The sequence below is a fragment of the Bubalus bubalis genome, chromosome 11 (assembly GCF_019923935.1).
Source record: "Bubalus bubalis isolate 160015118507 breed Murrah chromosome 11, NDDB_SH_1, whole genome shotgun sequence".
Taxonomy (NCBI): domain Eukaryota; kingdom Metazoa; phylum Chordata; class Mammalia; order Artiodactyla; family Bovidae; genus Bubalus; species Bubalus bubalis.
This window is the reverse complement of record NC_059167.1, coordinates 77,064,946-77,080,721: the sequence shown is the minus strand read 5'-3', so window position 1 is coordinate 77,080,721 and position 15,776 is coordinate 77,064,946. Positions and strand designations below refer to the sequence as shown.

The 15,776-nt window shown below is 44.4% G+C and overlaps 1 protein-coding gene across 1 annotated transcript; it reads right to left on the bottom strand.

The window, feature by feature from the left end:
• Nucleotides 1-446: 446 nt before the first annotated feature.
• Nucleotides 447-13,332, bottom strand: LOC102389011 (angiogenin-1-like). Its single transcript, XM_006062045.4, has 2 exons — nucleotides 13,202-13,332; nucleotides 447-1,064 (listed from the first exon to the last, which is right to left on the bottom strand). The coding sequence occupies exon 2, from the start codon at nucleotides 1,044-1,046 to the stop codon at nucleotides 600-602; it is 447 nt and encodes a 148-aa protein (XP_006062107.3). The 5' UTR covers nucleotides 1,047-1,064; nucleotides 13,202-13,332; the 3' UTR covers nucleotides 447-599.
• Between the last annotated feature and the right edge of the window lie 2,444 nt (nucleotides 13,333-15,776).

The following is a 15,776-nucleotide window of genomic DNA, read 5'->3' as shown; positions in this document are numbered from 1 at the left end:
ACAATATCAAATTATTTTCTACTTAAGGTAAGAGGTGGCTACCCTGAATGGGTTTTGTTATTTATGCAGGATTACCAATGTGTGGGTGGGTGTGTTTGTGTGTGTGTGTGAGAGAGAGAAAGAGGGAAAGAAAGTGTAATTTATCTGTTGGTATTTAGTACTAAACTCTTCTTCCTAAGGCTTAACATTTGTAGAAGTAATATTGGCTTATTAGGTGACAGCAAAAACAATTTGCTCCTCCTAAAAATTCTGCTTAGGAGCTTAAGCCTTGGAATTTTCCCAACAATCTCTGTAAGATGAATTTAACATTTTTACCTTCACTGAAAAGTAACGTCCACTCCTTGAATGCCTGATCAGGAACTAACTGACAAGGAAAAAGGCATTGCTTTCCCATCCAGCCCTTTCAATTGAACAGGGAAAATGGAGAAAGATCAATAGACCAAGAATCAGTGAGAAGACTCAGAGACATTTTTATTAATGAAGTATATTCTAAAGCAGAAAAGAAAAGGTCAGCAGCTCATTTTCTGGATTCCTAGCAATGAATGTTGCCACGGTGTAAGGGGGAAATGCTATGAAGGAAGAGCAGAGCCAGCTCTGGGCTACTTGCGTGGAGGGACAAAGGACTCATCAAAGTGGACGGGCCAGCCCTTTTCACAGCCGATAACGATGACTCTGTAGTCTTTGGTGGCTTTGTAATGGCATGGAGGCCGGGTGGACCCTCCTTTATGCTTGCAAATGGTGACCTGGAAGGGAGACTTGCTTATTCTGAGATTGCCTCGGTAAGGTTTTCCATTCTTATCTTTACAGATGTCCTTGATGTCATTCTTGTTGCCATGAACAAAGGTGTTGATGCTTTTGCAGGGTTTGGTCAGGTGTCGTTTCTCCATCATCATTTCACAGTATTTGTTATCCCGGCCCTTTGGACTACGATCATAGTGCTGGGTCAGGAAGTGTCGGTATCTGCGGTCATCCTCAGCCAGGGTCAGTGGTGTCAGACCCAGTCCCAGCATGAAGACCAAAAACAGGGGGCTCAGGACCATCACCATCTCTTCCAACAAAGGCTCCTGCCAAGGGCAAAAGGAGATGTAATAGAGGCACAGAACAGAATTGCCAAATTAGGCTAAAAGGTCAAGGATTTTTCTCTCTGGCAGGACGTCATGAATCAGGTATCCTCTGTCACTAGATATATTTTTTTCTTTTCCTTTCCTCAGTAGTCTCATATGTCTTCTCAATTGATTCCTTTGGAACATCTATAAAAATGTTTCCTGAATACAACTTCCAAGTACAACCGCTGTTTCCTATCCTGGAGGATCACTGAGAATTTACCTTTCTATCAGTTGTTGCAATTCAAAATCCACTCACATTCTTTAATTCATTTATTAACTAATTTAATAACAAGCACTACATAAGCCCCTATTGGGTACCAGGCACTGTGCTGGGTCCCAGAACACAGAGACCATAAGACACATCCAGTGCCTTGCTAATCCAGGATGTAGTACCCATGGGGAAAGGACGGGAGTGCCAGTTTACTACAAAGAGACAGTAAGATATACTCTGAGAGCTAAGAAGAAGGACTTTCAGGGAACCTTGAGCCCAGGGAAGGGTTATCAGAGAGGATTGGTGAAGACAGGATTCCCGAACAAGTCAATCCATCTGTTAACTGTGAGAAGGGTAGTGAGAGCAGTTTCACCCTGAGGTGACAGTAAGCAGACCTAATTCCCCAAGAGGTAGGCTTCCCTAGTGGTTCAGTTAGTAAAGGATCTGCCTGCAATGTAGGAGACCCGGGTTTGATCCCTGGGTTGGGAAGATCCCCTGGAGAAGGAAATGGCAACCCATTCTGGTGTTCTTGCCTGGAGAATTCCATGGACAGAGGATATTGGCAGGCTACAGTTTATGGGGCCCAAAGATTTGGACATGATTGTGCAACTTTTGCTTTCACTTTTCATGATTTCTTGGCAATCACACATGCAGCAAAATTCTTGTAATGGGATGAAAGTTTGACCTTAAATTTATTCTTAGATATACTATAATCTTTATGAATCCTAAATTGAAAGATAAATGGTATAGTGTCATAGACATTAAATTAATTATTATTTTTATATTGTGCTTTTCTTGTGTGTAAGTCAGTAAACATATTTTCATATTAAATATTTTTGTAGCTCTTAAAGAGGCCACCGGTTGTAGCACTAAGCCTGTCATGATGCTAAACAGTCCTGGGAGTACAATTGTGACTCTAGAAATATAAGAGCATTTGGGGTTCTGCAGTTTACATGGGAAGCCATATGAAAGGCTGAGTGAAATGATCTCCCTTTCTAATCAGCATCTGGCATTGATCTTTATCTGTTTATCATGCTATAGACAAATTTGGTATATTGCCAAAGAATTACCAGATTATACACCAAGAAATTCTTTGGTCATTCCTCAATATTGAAATAGTCCCTGAAAAGGTTTCCATTAAGCACATAAGAGTATCATTTGTAGTAGAATCAGCAAAAATAATTTGGGGAGGTTAGCAAGAAAGTGGTAGACGACTGGGAGAGTCACACCTAAAAGAGTAACAAGCTATCCTACAGGGCCACTGCTCCGCCACAGCCGCTGGGCTGCCATGCTCCCCGTGCACCGAGCTCTTTACATTTACATGGTGTTTTCAGTCTCCTGGGTGTGTATTTTCTTCCTACTATATAGGAAGACACTTTTCTTGAATTGTAATCAGTTAAGTCTCTTGCTCTGCAATGGACAAAATATTGCCTTTTAACATCAAAAGCAGTTGTAGAATAGCAGGCTGTCAAGGGTGGAAGTATCCTTAATGGTCACACTGTGAACAGAGGCTGGAATCCCAGAGTTCAAAAATCTAGTAGAACCTGAGCTGGTCATACCCAAAAGAGTCATTAGGTGACAACGATGGATAGAAATGTTGTTTCCCTCTCTTAGAGGAAACAGTGCGTCCTTGTAGGAGCCAGTATTGTACAGGGGATATCGTTGATGACAGAAAGGGGTGTGAGCTGGCAGGCTCAGCAACAGTCTCTGTCCAAACACTCTATGCTTTAGACATATATTATTCAATTTGAATCATACTGCCTGCCTCACAGCAGACCCTCAGTAATAAATGTTTTAATGAATGATGTCATTTTCCTCTCCAGGTATAAACTTATCTATGAAATGAGACTTGCTAGCTATAAAAGTTTGAAATTCCGTGGCTCTCATTAAGCATAAGGGAGCCATTCTAGTTTCACTAGCAAAAGTCCAGTGAGCATGGAATTGTAAAGATAAGTTTGTATAGATTTAGTTGGTGTCACAAGGCACCAGCTGAAAGAAAGAGATGTCAGGGTGATCTGAGCCCAGTCTCACTGGTGTGCATCATCCTTTAAGGCTCAGTGTGTAAGCTCAGCCCTCTTCAGCTCTAGTTGAGATGCTGACCCTACCTCAGGGTTGGCTCCCTAAAAAGGTACTTGTTTGTTGGGAGGTTGAAGGTCCTCATGTTCCAGTCTGGGGAGGTAAAGGAATATCTTTATTTCTGATGTACAAAATTTGCACATTCATCCTGTAACAACTCAGCTAAATTTTGCTCAGGCTTATTGCAATCTTGGGGGCTTCCCCAGTGGCTCAGTGGTAAAAAATCTGCCTGCAATGTAGTAGCCTCAGGAGACTGAGGTTAGATTCCTGGGTTGGGAAGATTCCTTGGAGGAGGGCAAGGCAACCCATTCCAGTATTCTTGCCTGAGAATCGCATGGGCAGAAAAGCCGGAGGGGCTACAGTCCATGGGGTTGCAAAGAGTCTGACATGACTAAAGTAACTTAGCATGCATGTGCTCTAATCATGACTCCCTGAGACATCCAGAAACCAAACCCTAGCAAACACACACCTTTATTTAACATCTGCTCCCCCACTCACACCTTCCACACTCGTGTTTGCAATTCTAAATTTCCCAAAAAGAAAGGTAAAATGGAATAGGGAAAAAACAAATAAGAGACAGAATTTTTTTGGGAAAAAAACAAATAAGGACAGAATATTTATGGTACAGAATCTGTGTAGGCCAAAAGTGCAGGGCCTCACATTTGGTCAAGGATTGTCAGACTCATTTAGACAGATCCTTCTTCACCCAAGCACACAATCGTCAGGTCCTTCTAGACCCAAGCACTTAATTGTCAGTGGAATTTGTTCCAAATGTTCTTTAGACTAACTTTATCCTGTGTCTCAAACCAATCCCTTGGTCTTTATAAAAATTAACATTCTCTTCCTTTCCCCACAGGCAATATTTTGTACTCAACAGATCCATAAAAATTTATGCACCAAAAAATTACCTTGACACTGGATTATGAGTAACTGCAGCCAGTGTACCTTCCTTTGAACTTTGGATGTGCTCCACTTACTTTATTTTCAAAGAGCATCCAAGAACTTTCTCTTCCTTTTTTTGTTTGCACTGTATGATTTGTGGGCTCTTAGTTCCCTGACAAAGGAATGAACCCACACCCTTGGCAGTGAAAAGCAAAAAGTCCTAAACACTTGGATTGACACGGAATTCCCCCAAAACTTTCTAAAGGAAAGTAAATATCAGGGAAGGAGATAAGACTGAGCACACACGCATGCACGTTATAAGAAAACAGTGCTAGGACTTCCCTGATGGTCCAGTGGCTAAGACTCCAAGCTCCCAATGCAGGGGCTGGTTCCATCCCTGGTCAGGAAAGTAGATCCCTTATGCTACAGCTAACGATCCTACATGCGGCAACTAAAAAAAAAAAAAAAAAAAAGATCTGCCATGCTGCAGCTAAAAATAAGGATGGAAGATCTCCCATGCCTCAGCTAAGACCCAGTGCAGCCAAATAAATAATAAGTATTAAAAAGGAAAGAAAAAAAAAAACAGAGCTAAAAATAGACTTCTGTTTTTCCCTTGTTAAGCCACATACACTGTCTGTGTCTGGGGTGGGGTGGGGCCTTCCAGATGCCCTTCAGCCCCTGCCTCTCCTTCTTTGGGGATTTTATCACAATTTAGGAATCTCTCCTAAACCTCTGCTTGCTTCCAGCTCACTAGTTTGCTTTTATCAACATATAGAATATCCCCTAAAGAAATCTGTTTTCATTTTAGACTTTGGAACCTAATTCATTTTCTTCTGAATTCATGAGCTTGGGCCCAGAGGCTTTAAAAGGGTGGGGGAATAGGTTCATTGAGATGGATGGACATCTAGAAATAGCATATAAACAAACAAACATATATAAAACAATAGATTACCCAGATGGAAGAATCTTACAAAAATCTAGAAGTTTCCTTCCAACTGCAGAGGGATTCTAACTGTTTGTTCCCGGAGACAGGTTCCAGCTGAGTGAACCTGGAGGCCCCTCCCAGTTTTGATCTTACAGTGGTCAGATGGACAGGGTGGAGAGACGAGATCTGAAAATCCTCAGTCTTGTCAGAGACACACAAACCAAGGACACTACTCTTGGACAAAACATGGAGAGTCATTCACCTCTTCCTTGGGCCCAATTGGGTCAAATATTAACTCACTTGAATGGATTAGAGATTTGTTCTAGGAGGCAAACTTGATAAATGTGGCCTTTCGTCCCCAAGTTGGCTTTTTCTGAAATCCCTGGTTCTTACTGCTGCCCAAGATAGGATTGAGGTTTCATTGTTCCCATGCAATGATCTGGATCCCAAAGATGTTGTTTCTTGGGCCAGCTCCAGGAACTGCCTTGCAAAAGCCTGCAGAACAGATAGGGTCCCCCAGGAGGATGCTGCTCCACTGTACTTTCTGTTTACCCACAGAATTTGGTCTCATGAACAGGTGCTAAGTAGGTTTTATAGAACCGGGAAAGCACTTCCAGAGAAGGTTATGTGACAACTGTTAGCACCCTGCACCTGGCCTCAACCTCCCAGCTATTAACCTTCAGAAATACCCTTATCCTGGGCTTTCTGTTTCCTTTCTTCTTTACCTGTCCACAAATGACTAACTGTGAGCACCCGATATTTTGTTGTAACATTGTCTAACTCCACCATCAATGCAACACTGACTTGTATCCGCTCACAAAATGGCTACGTTGCCTGCATAGAAAGTGGACCCAAGGGTACCAGGATCACTTTCAGATCCTATGGTTTCAAATATCAGGTAGTGTCAGGGGACGTTCAACTTTAAGGAATCCTGTATGTTGTTTTCTTCCTTTGTGTGCTGTTTCTCAAGGGCCCTCTGTTCTTTATCAGTTCCTGGAAAACAGGAACGAGCAGAGCTGCACACAGTTCTCAGGACTGAGGTCAGGAGACAGAGCTCACGCGTGGATTCCCTTCAGTGACCTTTTACTTTACTGTAAACTATTCGGTCATGTCCCTATTACTCAGGATGTGGATTGTCTTCTGGCCCCGTGACGATTGTTATTCACCTGGTTCTGTTTTTGCTCAACTTTATTTTTGCTACCTAAAGCTTCCTTGTATGAAAATATATAAGTATATGCTGTTACAAATAAAGCACCCTTGTTTCACTCGAGACTTGGGTCCTCCGCGTCCCTCTTCGTCGACTTCAGTCCCCAGGTCCTGGTCTGTAAAGACCATAGCAAGGTAGCAGCAGGAGGCCAGCTGTCTCGCAGACCCCTAGCAACCACCTTCACTGATGTTGGATCTAGGACACTGCTATCTTGTTAAAAATTACCAGCCTTCTCTTGTCATTCACCCACCTCTACATTTCCAGTCTCCCTGCATTTTAGGCATTGGCTCAAGACATGCTACCTACCAGTAAAACAAATGCACTTGACATCATCATAATACTTATAATAATCAGTGTTACCTTGCATTCTATGAAAAGCTCATATATTTAACCCTCACTAGAACTATGTGAGGTGGGTATTATGTAAGTCAGTTCTTCTTATGAGGAAACTCTGAAATCAAACAGCAGGGGAACCTGATGGAAACAATTCTTTCTCTTTTTTATTAATAACTTTCTTGCTTCGTCCAGTTTCTGCCTATAAAACCCTTCCACTGCCGGCTCCTCGGAGCACCTCTCTTATATACTAGATGAGATGCTGCCCCTTTCATTAATGATTCAACAAAAACAATTGAATCTTCAAATTTACTCAGTTGAATTTTGGCTTTTAAGAGAACAAAGAGAAGTAGCAGGAGGTAGGGCCTCTACTGGCATCAAACAAGGCATCCAGACACTCACTTTCCTCTTCTGAGCAAACACCCTGTTTGAGAGGAGCACCTATTCTAATTAGTTGTGCATCACTTTTTAAATATAAACTGAGGAATTGAGTTTTGGAAAGTTTTCAACCATTACAAACCACACAGCTGGGACTGTACTGGAAGAGGATGCCAGATGAAGTTACATCAGTAAAGAGGAGAAGTTGATGCCAGGGTATAAAGCAGCAAAGGATAGGCTAGCTCGGTTGTTTGGTGGCAATGCTCCCAGGGATATGAAGCTGAATCCTTCTTAGTTTATCATTCAGAGAACCCAAGAGACCTTAAGAACATAGTCAAGGGTACTCTTTCTGTTGTATGTGAGAGTAACCCCAAAACCTGGGTTACGCAAACCATTTTCCAGGACTGGTTTTTCCATCACTTTATCCTAGAGGTAGAGAAATATTGCTTGGAGAAGGATATCCCATTCAACATTCATTTGCTGCTCAGCAGTGCTCCCAGACACCCCCCATTCATGGCTGACTTTCATCTCAACATCAAAGTAGTGCATTTGCCACTGAATACTACATTGCCCATCCAGCCTAAAGACTAGGGAGTTACACTGACTTTCAGCAAATATTATTTATGTCATATTTTTCATCAGGCAGTAAAGGCAAGTGACAAATCATAAACAACCTTGTGCCAATTTTGGAAGGACTATAATATCTACAAGGCCATAAAAAATTTTGACTTTGCTTGGCGTGAGGTTCCAATGTTACTGAGAATGGTGTTTGGAAGCACCTTTGCCCACAGTTTGTTCACAATTCGTGGGTTTGAGAAGGTGAATGAAGAGTCCAAAGAGGTCTTCAGTGACTTAGTGACCCTCAGTGAGAAGCTGGACTTAGATCCACAGGAGGACAATTTCACCGAACTCCTTGCTGTGCAACACAAGGAGGTTACTAATGAAGACCTGATGGAACTGGAGGCCCAGAGAAAAGACAAAGAGACAAAAGAGGAAGAAGTAACTGAAGAACTGATGAGATTCATGACACAAGAAATGGCAAGGGGATTTTCTTTACTTGAGGAGGCACTGTTAGTTTTTGAGCCACAGGACCAGAACATAGAAAGACACACAAAGCTTGCAGAAACTGTTGAGTGCAATCCAGTGCTTCTGTGTCACTTAAAATGAGAGTAGAAGGGCTACTACCCAGACATCACTAGATCATTTTTACAAGAGGGTAGGTAGAATTGAAGCTGCAATACTTAGGCCACCTGATGCGAAAAGCTAACTCATTAGAAAAGAGCCTGATTCTGGGAAAGACTGAAGGCAGGAGGAGAAGGGGACGACAGAAGACGAGATGGTTGGATGGCATCACCAGCTCAATGGACATGAGTTTGAGCAAGCTCCAGGAGATGGTGAAGGGCAGGGAAGCCTGGCATGCTGCAGTTCATGGTGTTGCAAAGAGTCGGACACGACTGAATGGCTGAACAACAGGTAGAATTGAATCCAGAAAGGAACCAGAACCTGTGCCGTCAATGTCACGTATGAGTGAAATTCAGCCTGCCCTCCATCTCCTATTGCTAATGATCCTTCAGCTGAACCATCTCCCACCTCCTCTCCCTCCTCTAGTCAGTAACTCTTTTTGTCTGTTCACTCGATGCCAGCCCCTATATGCCAGCTGTTGTACTGTACTGTTCTACTTTTCAAGGTACTGTACTGTAAGATTAAAAATTTTTTATTTTTATATTAATTTGTGTGAAAAGTATTATAAACCTATTATACTATAGTACTACATTTCAGGTTGTGTCAGTTGCCTCCCTCAGCTAACTTTTTTGGACTAATGAAAAAGAGGACTTACAAACATGCTCTCAGAATAGAACTCCCTCCTATGTAGGAGACTTACTCTATTTTGAAACTATGCCAATATCCTGTTCTTTATCAAACTATCAACTTATTAATTTATTATATCAGTGTAGCATCATTGTTTCTCACTTTTTTAGTTGTTTATATTACCTGTTATTTTCATTATTATCTTGATGCTCAAATTGTCACAGATTTGGCCATTGGGAGCCCCTTAAACTGACTTCTGTGTCCTTTTGACATTCCCATCATTCTTTGGGTATTTCCTTGCTTTCTGGCTAAAGATATTCTAGTCTCCTCTTCTGTGCTCCCTGTCCCAGCCCTGAGGGCAGCCATTTCTTCAGGGAGCCATTTCTCCAAGGCTCTTTTAAGGATAGTACATGGTATTTAAATAAAAGCCAAGTTCTGGCTAAAAGCTAAGCATGCTTGTCACTCTTGGGATGTTGCTATTACCAGACTCTTTGAGTGAACACATTGAGGAACTGTGTATACATAAATTTACACACATTGACAAAAGTTGAGGTTGCAGCAGAACCAAGAAAGCAGAGGGGGATTAAGGATTAGCCTTTCTGGAGAATGAAATTAATATTCAGGAAGCAAGAACATAAGCCAGATCAGATTGCAATGAGGGAAGGCATTGAGACCGTTAAATGCAAAGTTCAAAGCAGATCAGCCAGTAGGTCAAGAAGCTTAACCTAGTGACTCCTTAAAAGACTCCACTTAAGTAGATGTGAGATTTGTCTCCTAAACTCCCTAAGGCTGACTCTCTTCATCTTAGATGCCTGCCTTGACTTCCCCACCCATATGGCTTGTTTCTTGACTATATCCCCACCTGTGGAGAAAAAAAGCAGTGTTGGACCCGTTGGAACTGTCCTAGTGATTAACACCAGGAAGAAAGCAGAAGATGGAAAATGTGTGACTCAAGAAATTTCTAAGCAAATGACTTTTTTCGAGACCTTGCTTCCTTGGTAGAACCAGCATGGGATGCCTTTTAAGGAGAGGGAAGGGTTCTGTTTGGACTAGCAGCCTTCCTCCTAAACAGGTTGCCCTGTCTCCTCACCCTGTCTCCTTGCTCCTCACTCTAGCTGCTCTGATATAAGTGCACCTGATGTTACCCCAGTATGAGTCCCCAGGCCTCTAACTCTACAGGTGGGGTGAGCAGCAACGCCTTCTCCCACCACAGGTCACGGCAGGAAGAAGTAGAAGGGGGAAATCCAAGGCTAGAGGAAGAAGGGGATTGTTTCACAATGAGAAATTGAAGCCCTTTGGGGGGTCCATCCCCAGGGTCAGGTCCCCATGCATGGCACACCAGGCGACACTGTGTAGTGACAACTCTGCCTTGGGGAGTTGGGGATCTGACACCGGCTTCTGCTTCTGCACCAAGACACAAGTGTCTGACTTTGGGTCTACACTGACCCTCATTCTCCTCAGGTGTATAATGGGATGCCAGCAGGAAGTTTCTTTCCATTGCTTATGTCTTGTCCATCCTTGAGTTCAAGATAACTGTCTATATATTTTTTTAATAAATAGAAATGTTTTGCATGATAGTCAAGAGGCGTCTCCCAAGGCCTACGTTTTATTTCTGTGTTATCCCCGGTGCCACAGAGAAACTTGAAATTTTCTAAACACACAGTGCTCAGCCATATGTGTGTAATGTCTCTGGCCTTTTTTTCTCTCTGAATTGCCTATCCTCTACCCCTAATTGGAGGTAGGGACGCTATTTATGCTTAAAACTCTCCCCAAGGAAATCTTTGCTCTGGAACCTTCCCTGATTCCCGCTCACTCCACACGTTTCTTCCTGTTGCTTCATAATAACTCCACCCTCACCTCTCCTGGAGTTCTTCTCAAGGTCTGGTTTATATTATGACTCTAGAGGTTGCATCTGTTGGGGAGAATTCTTAGCACTTGGGTCTTAACCATAGTTCATGATTTACTTGCTTAGCTCTTCTCAGGAGAAGACAGGTATCTGGCTCCGGGGGAGAGTGCAGATTTGACGTTCCTAGATCCCTCAGGTGCCCTGTCCTCCTCTCTTACCAGCTGTTACCTTTCACACAGGCGTTCTGGTCAACAATTAATGCCCCTGTGATAAGCCACCAGAAGAGCTGGCACAAGTGGCTATCTCTGATGTGAGGGTGGGGTCACTGGGGCTTGCTCTAGGGGGAAGAAGGGTCGGTGGTGGTAAGAGTTGCTGCTGCTGCTAAGTCACTTCAGTTGTGTCCAACCCTGTGTGACCCCATAGGTGGCAGCCCACCAGGCTCCTCCATTCATGGGATTTTCTAGGCAAGAGTACTGAAGTGAGTTGTCATTGCTTTCTCCGGTGGTAGGGGTTGGGTCTCCTAAAATAGCTGAAGCCCAGAGACCACTGAACAACCCAGGTTAATTAGGTAATTAGGTCTTCTCCAATCAGGAACTACAGACACCCAGGTCTTTCTTTTCTCAGGTACCCTACCTATGTCTGACCTCACTTTAAGAAGACCCAGGACTGGGAACTGGAGTGGGAAAGGGCATATGAAGAATGTGTGTGTCCTTGGGCTAAGGAAACAGTGATACTGTGGAGAGGCTGGGAGGTGGAAGCGGGAGACGGGGGCCCAGCCCTGTGTGCACCTAAGTCCAGACTATGGACTGCACCAGAGGGTCACAAGGGAATCAGAGCTACCCTCTGGGAAAGTACAGCCTGTGCTCAGGTGTTGAAACCCCTCCCCTTTCTTATCTTTTGACTGTACCGCGTGTCTCATGGACTTTAAGGATTTCCCTGGTGGCTCAGACGGTAAAGCGTCTGTCTACAATGCAGGAGACCCGGGTTCGATCCCTGGGTCGGGAAGATCCCCCAGAGAAGGAAATGGCAACCCACTCCAGTACTCGTGCCTGGAAAATACCATGGACGGAGGAGCCTGGTAGGCTACAGTCCATGAGGTCGCAAAGAGTGGGACACGACTGAGCGACTTCACTTTCACTTCACTTTCACTTTCGTGTCTTATGGGATCTTAGTTCCCTGACCATGAACCTTGACTCCTGGCAGTGAAAGGACAGAGCCCTAACCATTGGTCCACCAGGGAATTCTGGGAACCCTTTTCTTTCCCAGTTTGGGCTGCTGGCTGTATGAGGGTGGGATGGACAGAAAGTGACATGGAAAGCCTTGTAAAATGGGAATCATCAACAGGGACCTGAACAGCCTTGAAAGCTTTTTACCCTTTTGCAGTTGATTTGTCTTGAGAGGCAAAGTGTTGGGGTGTCAGCAAGAGGTAGAAATTGGGAGAAGACAGTATAGTGTTTCCCTGGGGAAGGGGCTGCTCAGTAAAGGTTGATATATGCATAGCTTTGTGACAGGCTTGATGGGCCACTTGGGCTGTTTGACTCCTAGGGAACTCCCAAATTACCTCCATCCACGGTGACCTCTGTCTCCATGGAGTTGGCTTCAGAGGACCCAGAATCCAGAGCCCCACTCCTGAAGAGGAGCCAGGAAAACTGTATAAGCTGGGAGAGGGGCAAGTGCCCTACCTGAGAGGAGAGTGTGGGGGTGTGGGTGGGCCTGGCCACAGCCTCTCTAAGGAGGTTCCTTGGGGCCCGGGGCCCAGTGGTGTGATAAAGTAGTTCTAACCTTCCTGGGCTGCCTCTGAATTTAAGGGGATTTCAGGGGTTAATTTCCAAGCATTCTGTGAAGGGGACAAATGTGCACTTGCCTTCACTTTCTCAGCTGGGCCTGGGATCAGCCAGTACTGATGTGGCTTCATGAATGTCTTAGGAGTCTTACCTTGAACACCTGCTTCTTCTAACTGATCTCATCTTCCTGCCCTACTGTCTCCTTCCTCCCTCCCCATGTGTCTTTTCCCTCCTCTCCTCTCTGTCTGCCCACAACTGCCATGACCACACTCCCTAAACCTAGGGCTCTGTCCCCCTCAGCTTGTAACTTTGTCCTCTTTCATTCATTCTGCCTCTCATGCCTCCCATTCCTTGCTCCATCTCTTCTCCCTCACACCGATCCCTCTGTGTCCCGGAGTCCCCGTGTCCCTATTTATTTCTCTGCATTTCATCCCACCCATGACTCCATCCCCATCTCCTCCAAAGCCCCATTTTGTGCCCCCAGCCCCTAGCATCTCTCTCCTCTCTCCCTTTTGTGTCCTCATCCCTCCACATTGAGTCCCTCCTTTGTCCACCTTGTCACTCACCTGAGAGTACTCTTATCTGATCAGAACCCATCCCTTCTCTGTCTTCTCTCCTCACCCATGTTCCACTGTAGGCCTCACCTTGTCAATGAGTCCTCCTGTTGCAACGCCGGCTCAGTGGGACACAGCTTCCCTCCACTGGGCTTCAGATCTCTGAAGGCTTTCCCTCACCACGAACTTCTCAAGAACTGGCTTGGCCTGTGGTGCTTTTATTTGGGTGTGGGCTGGGGAGCAGCCCTGGATCAGGAAATGAATCAGGTTCACGCCTTTCCACTTACATATTCCAAGTGAGTGGATACCTACAGAGCTAGTATACCTGCCTAAACATCTTTCAGCAATGAGGAAGCTTGAATCCTCACACTCAAAGAGTAGATCTGGCCCTAGTCACAAGATTTTAACGAGTCTGATGAAACACCTGGCCGAAGTGTTTACCCTAAATGAGAATTGTCATTTGTCATCTCCTATACACCCCTCTGGTTCTTATTCTGGGAAGAGCCATCACTGTGGTGATAAAGATTGCTTTTTTCTGACCTGGGATACAGATGCAATAACCTAGAAGGTTACTTTGCATGGTTTCCTGTCATCAAGAATGAGTGATGGGAGAGGGGATGATGACACAAGGCAGAGAGCGATGCAGCAGCTGAGTTGACTGTTGGAGATGCTGTGTCCATGTCTGGGAAGAGACATGCAGTCTGAGACAAGGAAGGTTCATTGCCTCATGGCCAATGTGACTCCAGCCTTGCCGTATCCCAAGCCCTCCTTCTATTACTCCAAGGCTGTTGGAAGAATGAGATCATATCATGCCACTCTTTTTTAAGCTGAAGTCAGTGGTTTCTGTTGAGCCCTGAAATTTTCCAAACCTAGGATCTCCATGCAATAGCTTGAGTCAACAGATCCACCCGGAGGAGTAAATCCTTCAGTGGTTTCTCTGGAAAAGATGCTGAAGTGCAGCTGCTGTGTGTAGGATTACCAAGAACAAGAATGAATGACCATATGGAGGGTGGAAGAAGTGGAAATTGCTATATATCTAGGCCTGGAAAAGTAGCTGATAAAAGGGAAGTCAGGAGCTCCAGACTCAAGGACAGATGTACAAATTTGATGACAAGCCAGCTCTGTTCTATTCTGAGTGAAGTCCTGCAAAAGATTCGAACAATTCTCAAGCAATCCCTTGAGTGCTGCTCCTGACCACAGCGTGTGAAGAGTTTTCCCTCCCTGTTCCTCACTGATTCCTGAGTGCAGCTGTGATGGAGGAGAGTAGGAGCTGTTATCGTCTGTCCCCTTTACTGTCAGTCTACGTTCCCAGATTCTAGAGCCTGTGCCCCTTCCTGATCCAGATGTGAATGAGCCACTGTATTCTCATATCTCTCTATTTCCCACAAATCTCAGACATGAAGGAGGGGATATGCTTCTAGAGCAGAATGTAAGCTCATTAAAGAAGGGCACAAGCAGACACACAGAGCCTTGTGGCTAATTCTGTAAAGTTTATTGTGTCTGCACCGGGAGTTTCACCAGGTGGTGGTCGTGGTAAAGAACTTGCCTGCCAGTGCAGGAGACTGTGAGAAATGTGGGTTCAATCCCTGAGAGGAAGGCATGGCAGCCCAGTCCAGTATTCTTGATGGGAAATCCCATGGACAGAGGAGCCTGGTGGGCTGCAGTCCGTAGGGTCACAAAAAGTTGGGCAGGACTGAAACAACTTAGCATGCATGCAGGGAGCTTTGTTTAAAAAAATTTTTTTTTTAATTTTTAATTGGAGGATAATTGATTTACAATATTGTGTTGGTTTCTGTTATGTATCAACATGAATCACCCAGCTGAGCCAAACTTAAAGGAGGCTGGGGGCTTGTGCCCTGAGGACTGATGCTGTTAGCCAGGGTGGATGGTAGGACTGGACCATGGTTGTAACTGTGGGCCTTGGCCAATGAGCATAGCCCATAGTGCTGACCCAAAGTTTAGATGATCTCATGCAAGTGAACTAGAACCACGTGGTATTGTCCTGTGATCACGTGCAACAGTGAAGATTGTGTGACCACAGGACAAGGTGACCACAGACTCTGTGTCTGTGTCTGACCATTGGGCAGTTCGTATAATGAATACAGTGCCTTTCCTATGAGATTGCAGGAGGTTACAGGCATTTGAATCGAGCTGTTATGACAATTAATCCTGAGTAATGTAGGAAAGGTTACATTTTTGATGGTACAAATATGAGCTACATGAGCAAGCACTGTGTGGAGAAAAGTACTTCATCCTTTGCATACCATCCTGTAACATTGCAGCATTGCATTGAGGGTCAGTTCAGTTCAGTTGCTCAATCATGTCCAACTCTTTGTGATCCCATGGACTGCAGCACGCCAGGCTTCCCTTCACCATCTCCCGAAGCTTGCTCAAACTCATGTCCATTGAGTCAGTGATGCCATCCAACCATCTCATCCTCTGTTGTCCCCTTCTCCTTCTGCCTTGAATCTTTCCCAACATCAGAGTCTTTTCCAATGAGTCAGTTCTTCGCATCAGGTGGCCAAAGTATTGGAGCTTCAATTTCAGCATCATTTTGTACATATACAAAATATATGTATATGTATGGCTGATTCATTTTGCTGTACAGTAGGAACTAGTACAACATTATAAAGCAACTATACTCCAATAAAAGTAAATTAAAAAA

What these genes read in the sequence shown, in the direction of transcription:
- LOC102389011 (XM_006062045.4), bottom strand. Translation starts at nt 1,046, where the DNA reads ATGGTGATGGTCCTGAGCCCCCTGTTTTTGGTCTTCATGCTGGGACTG.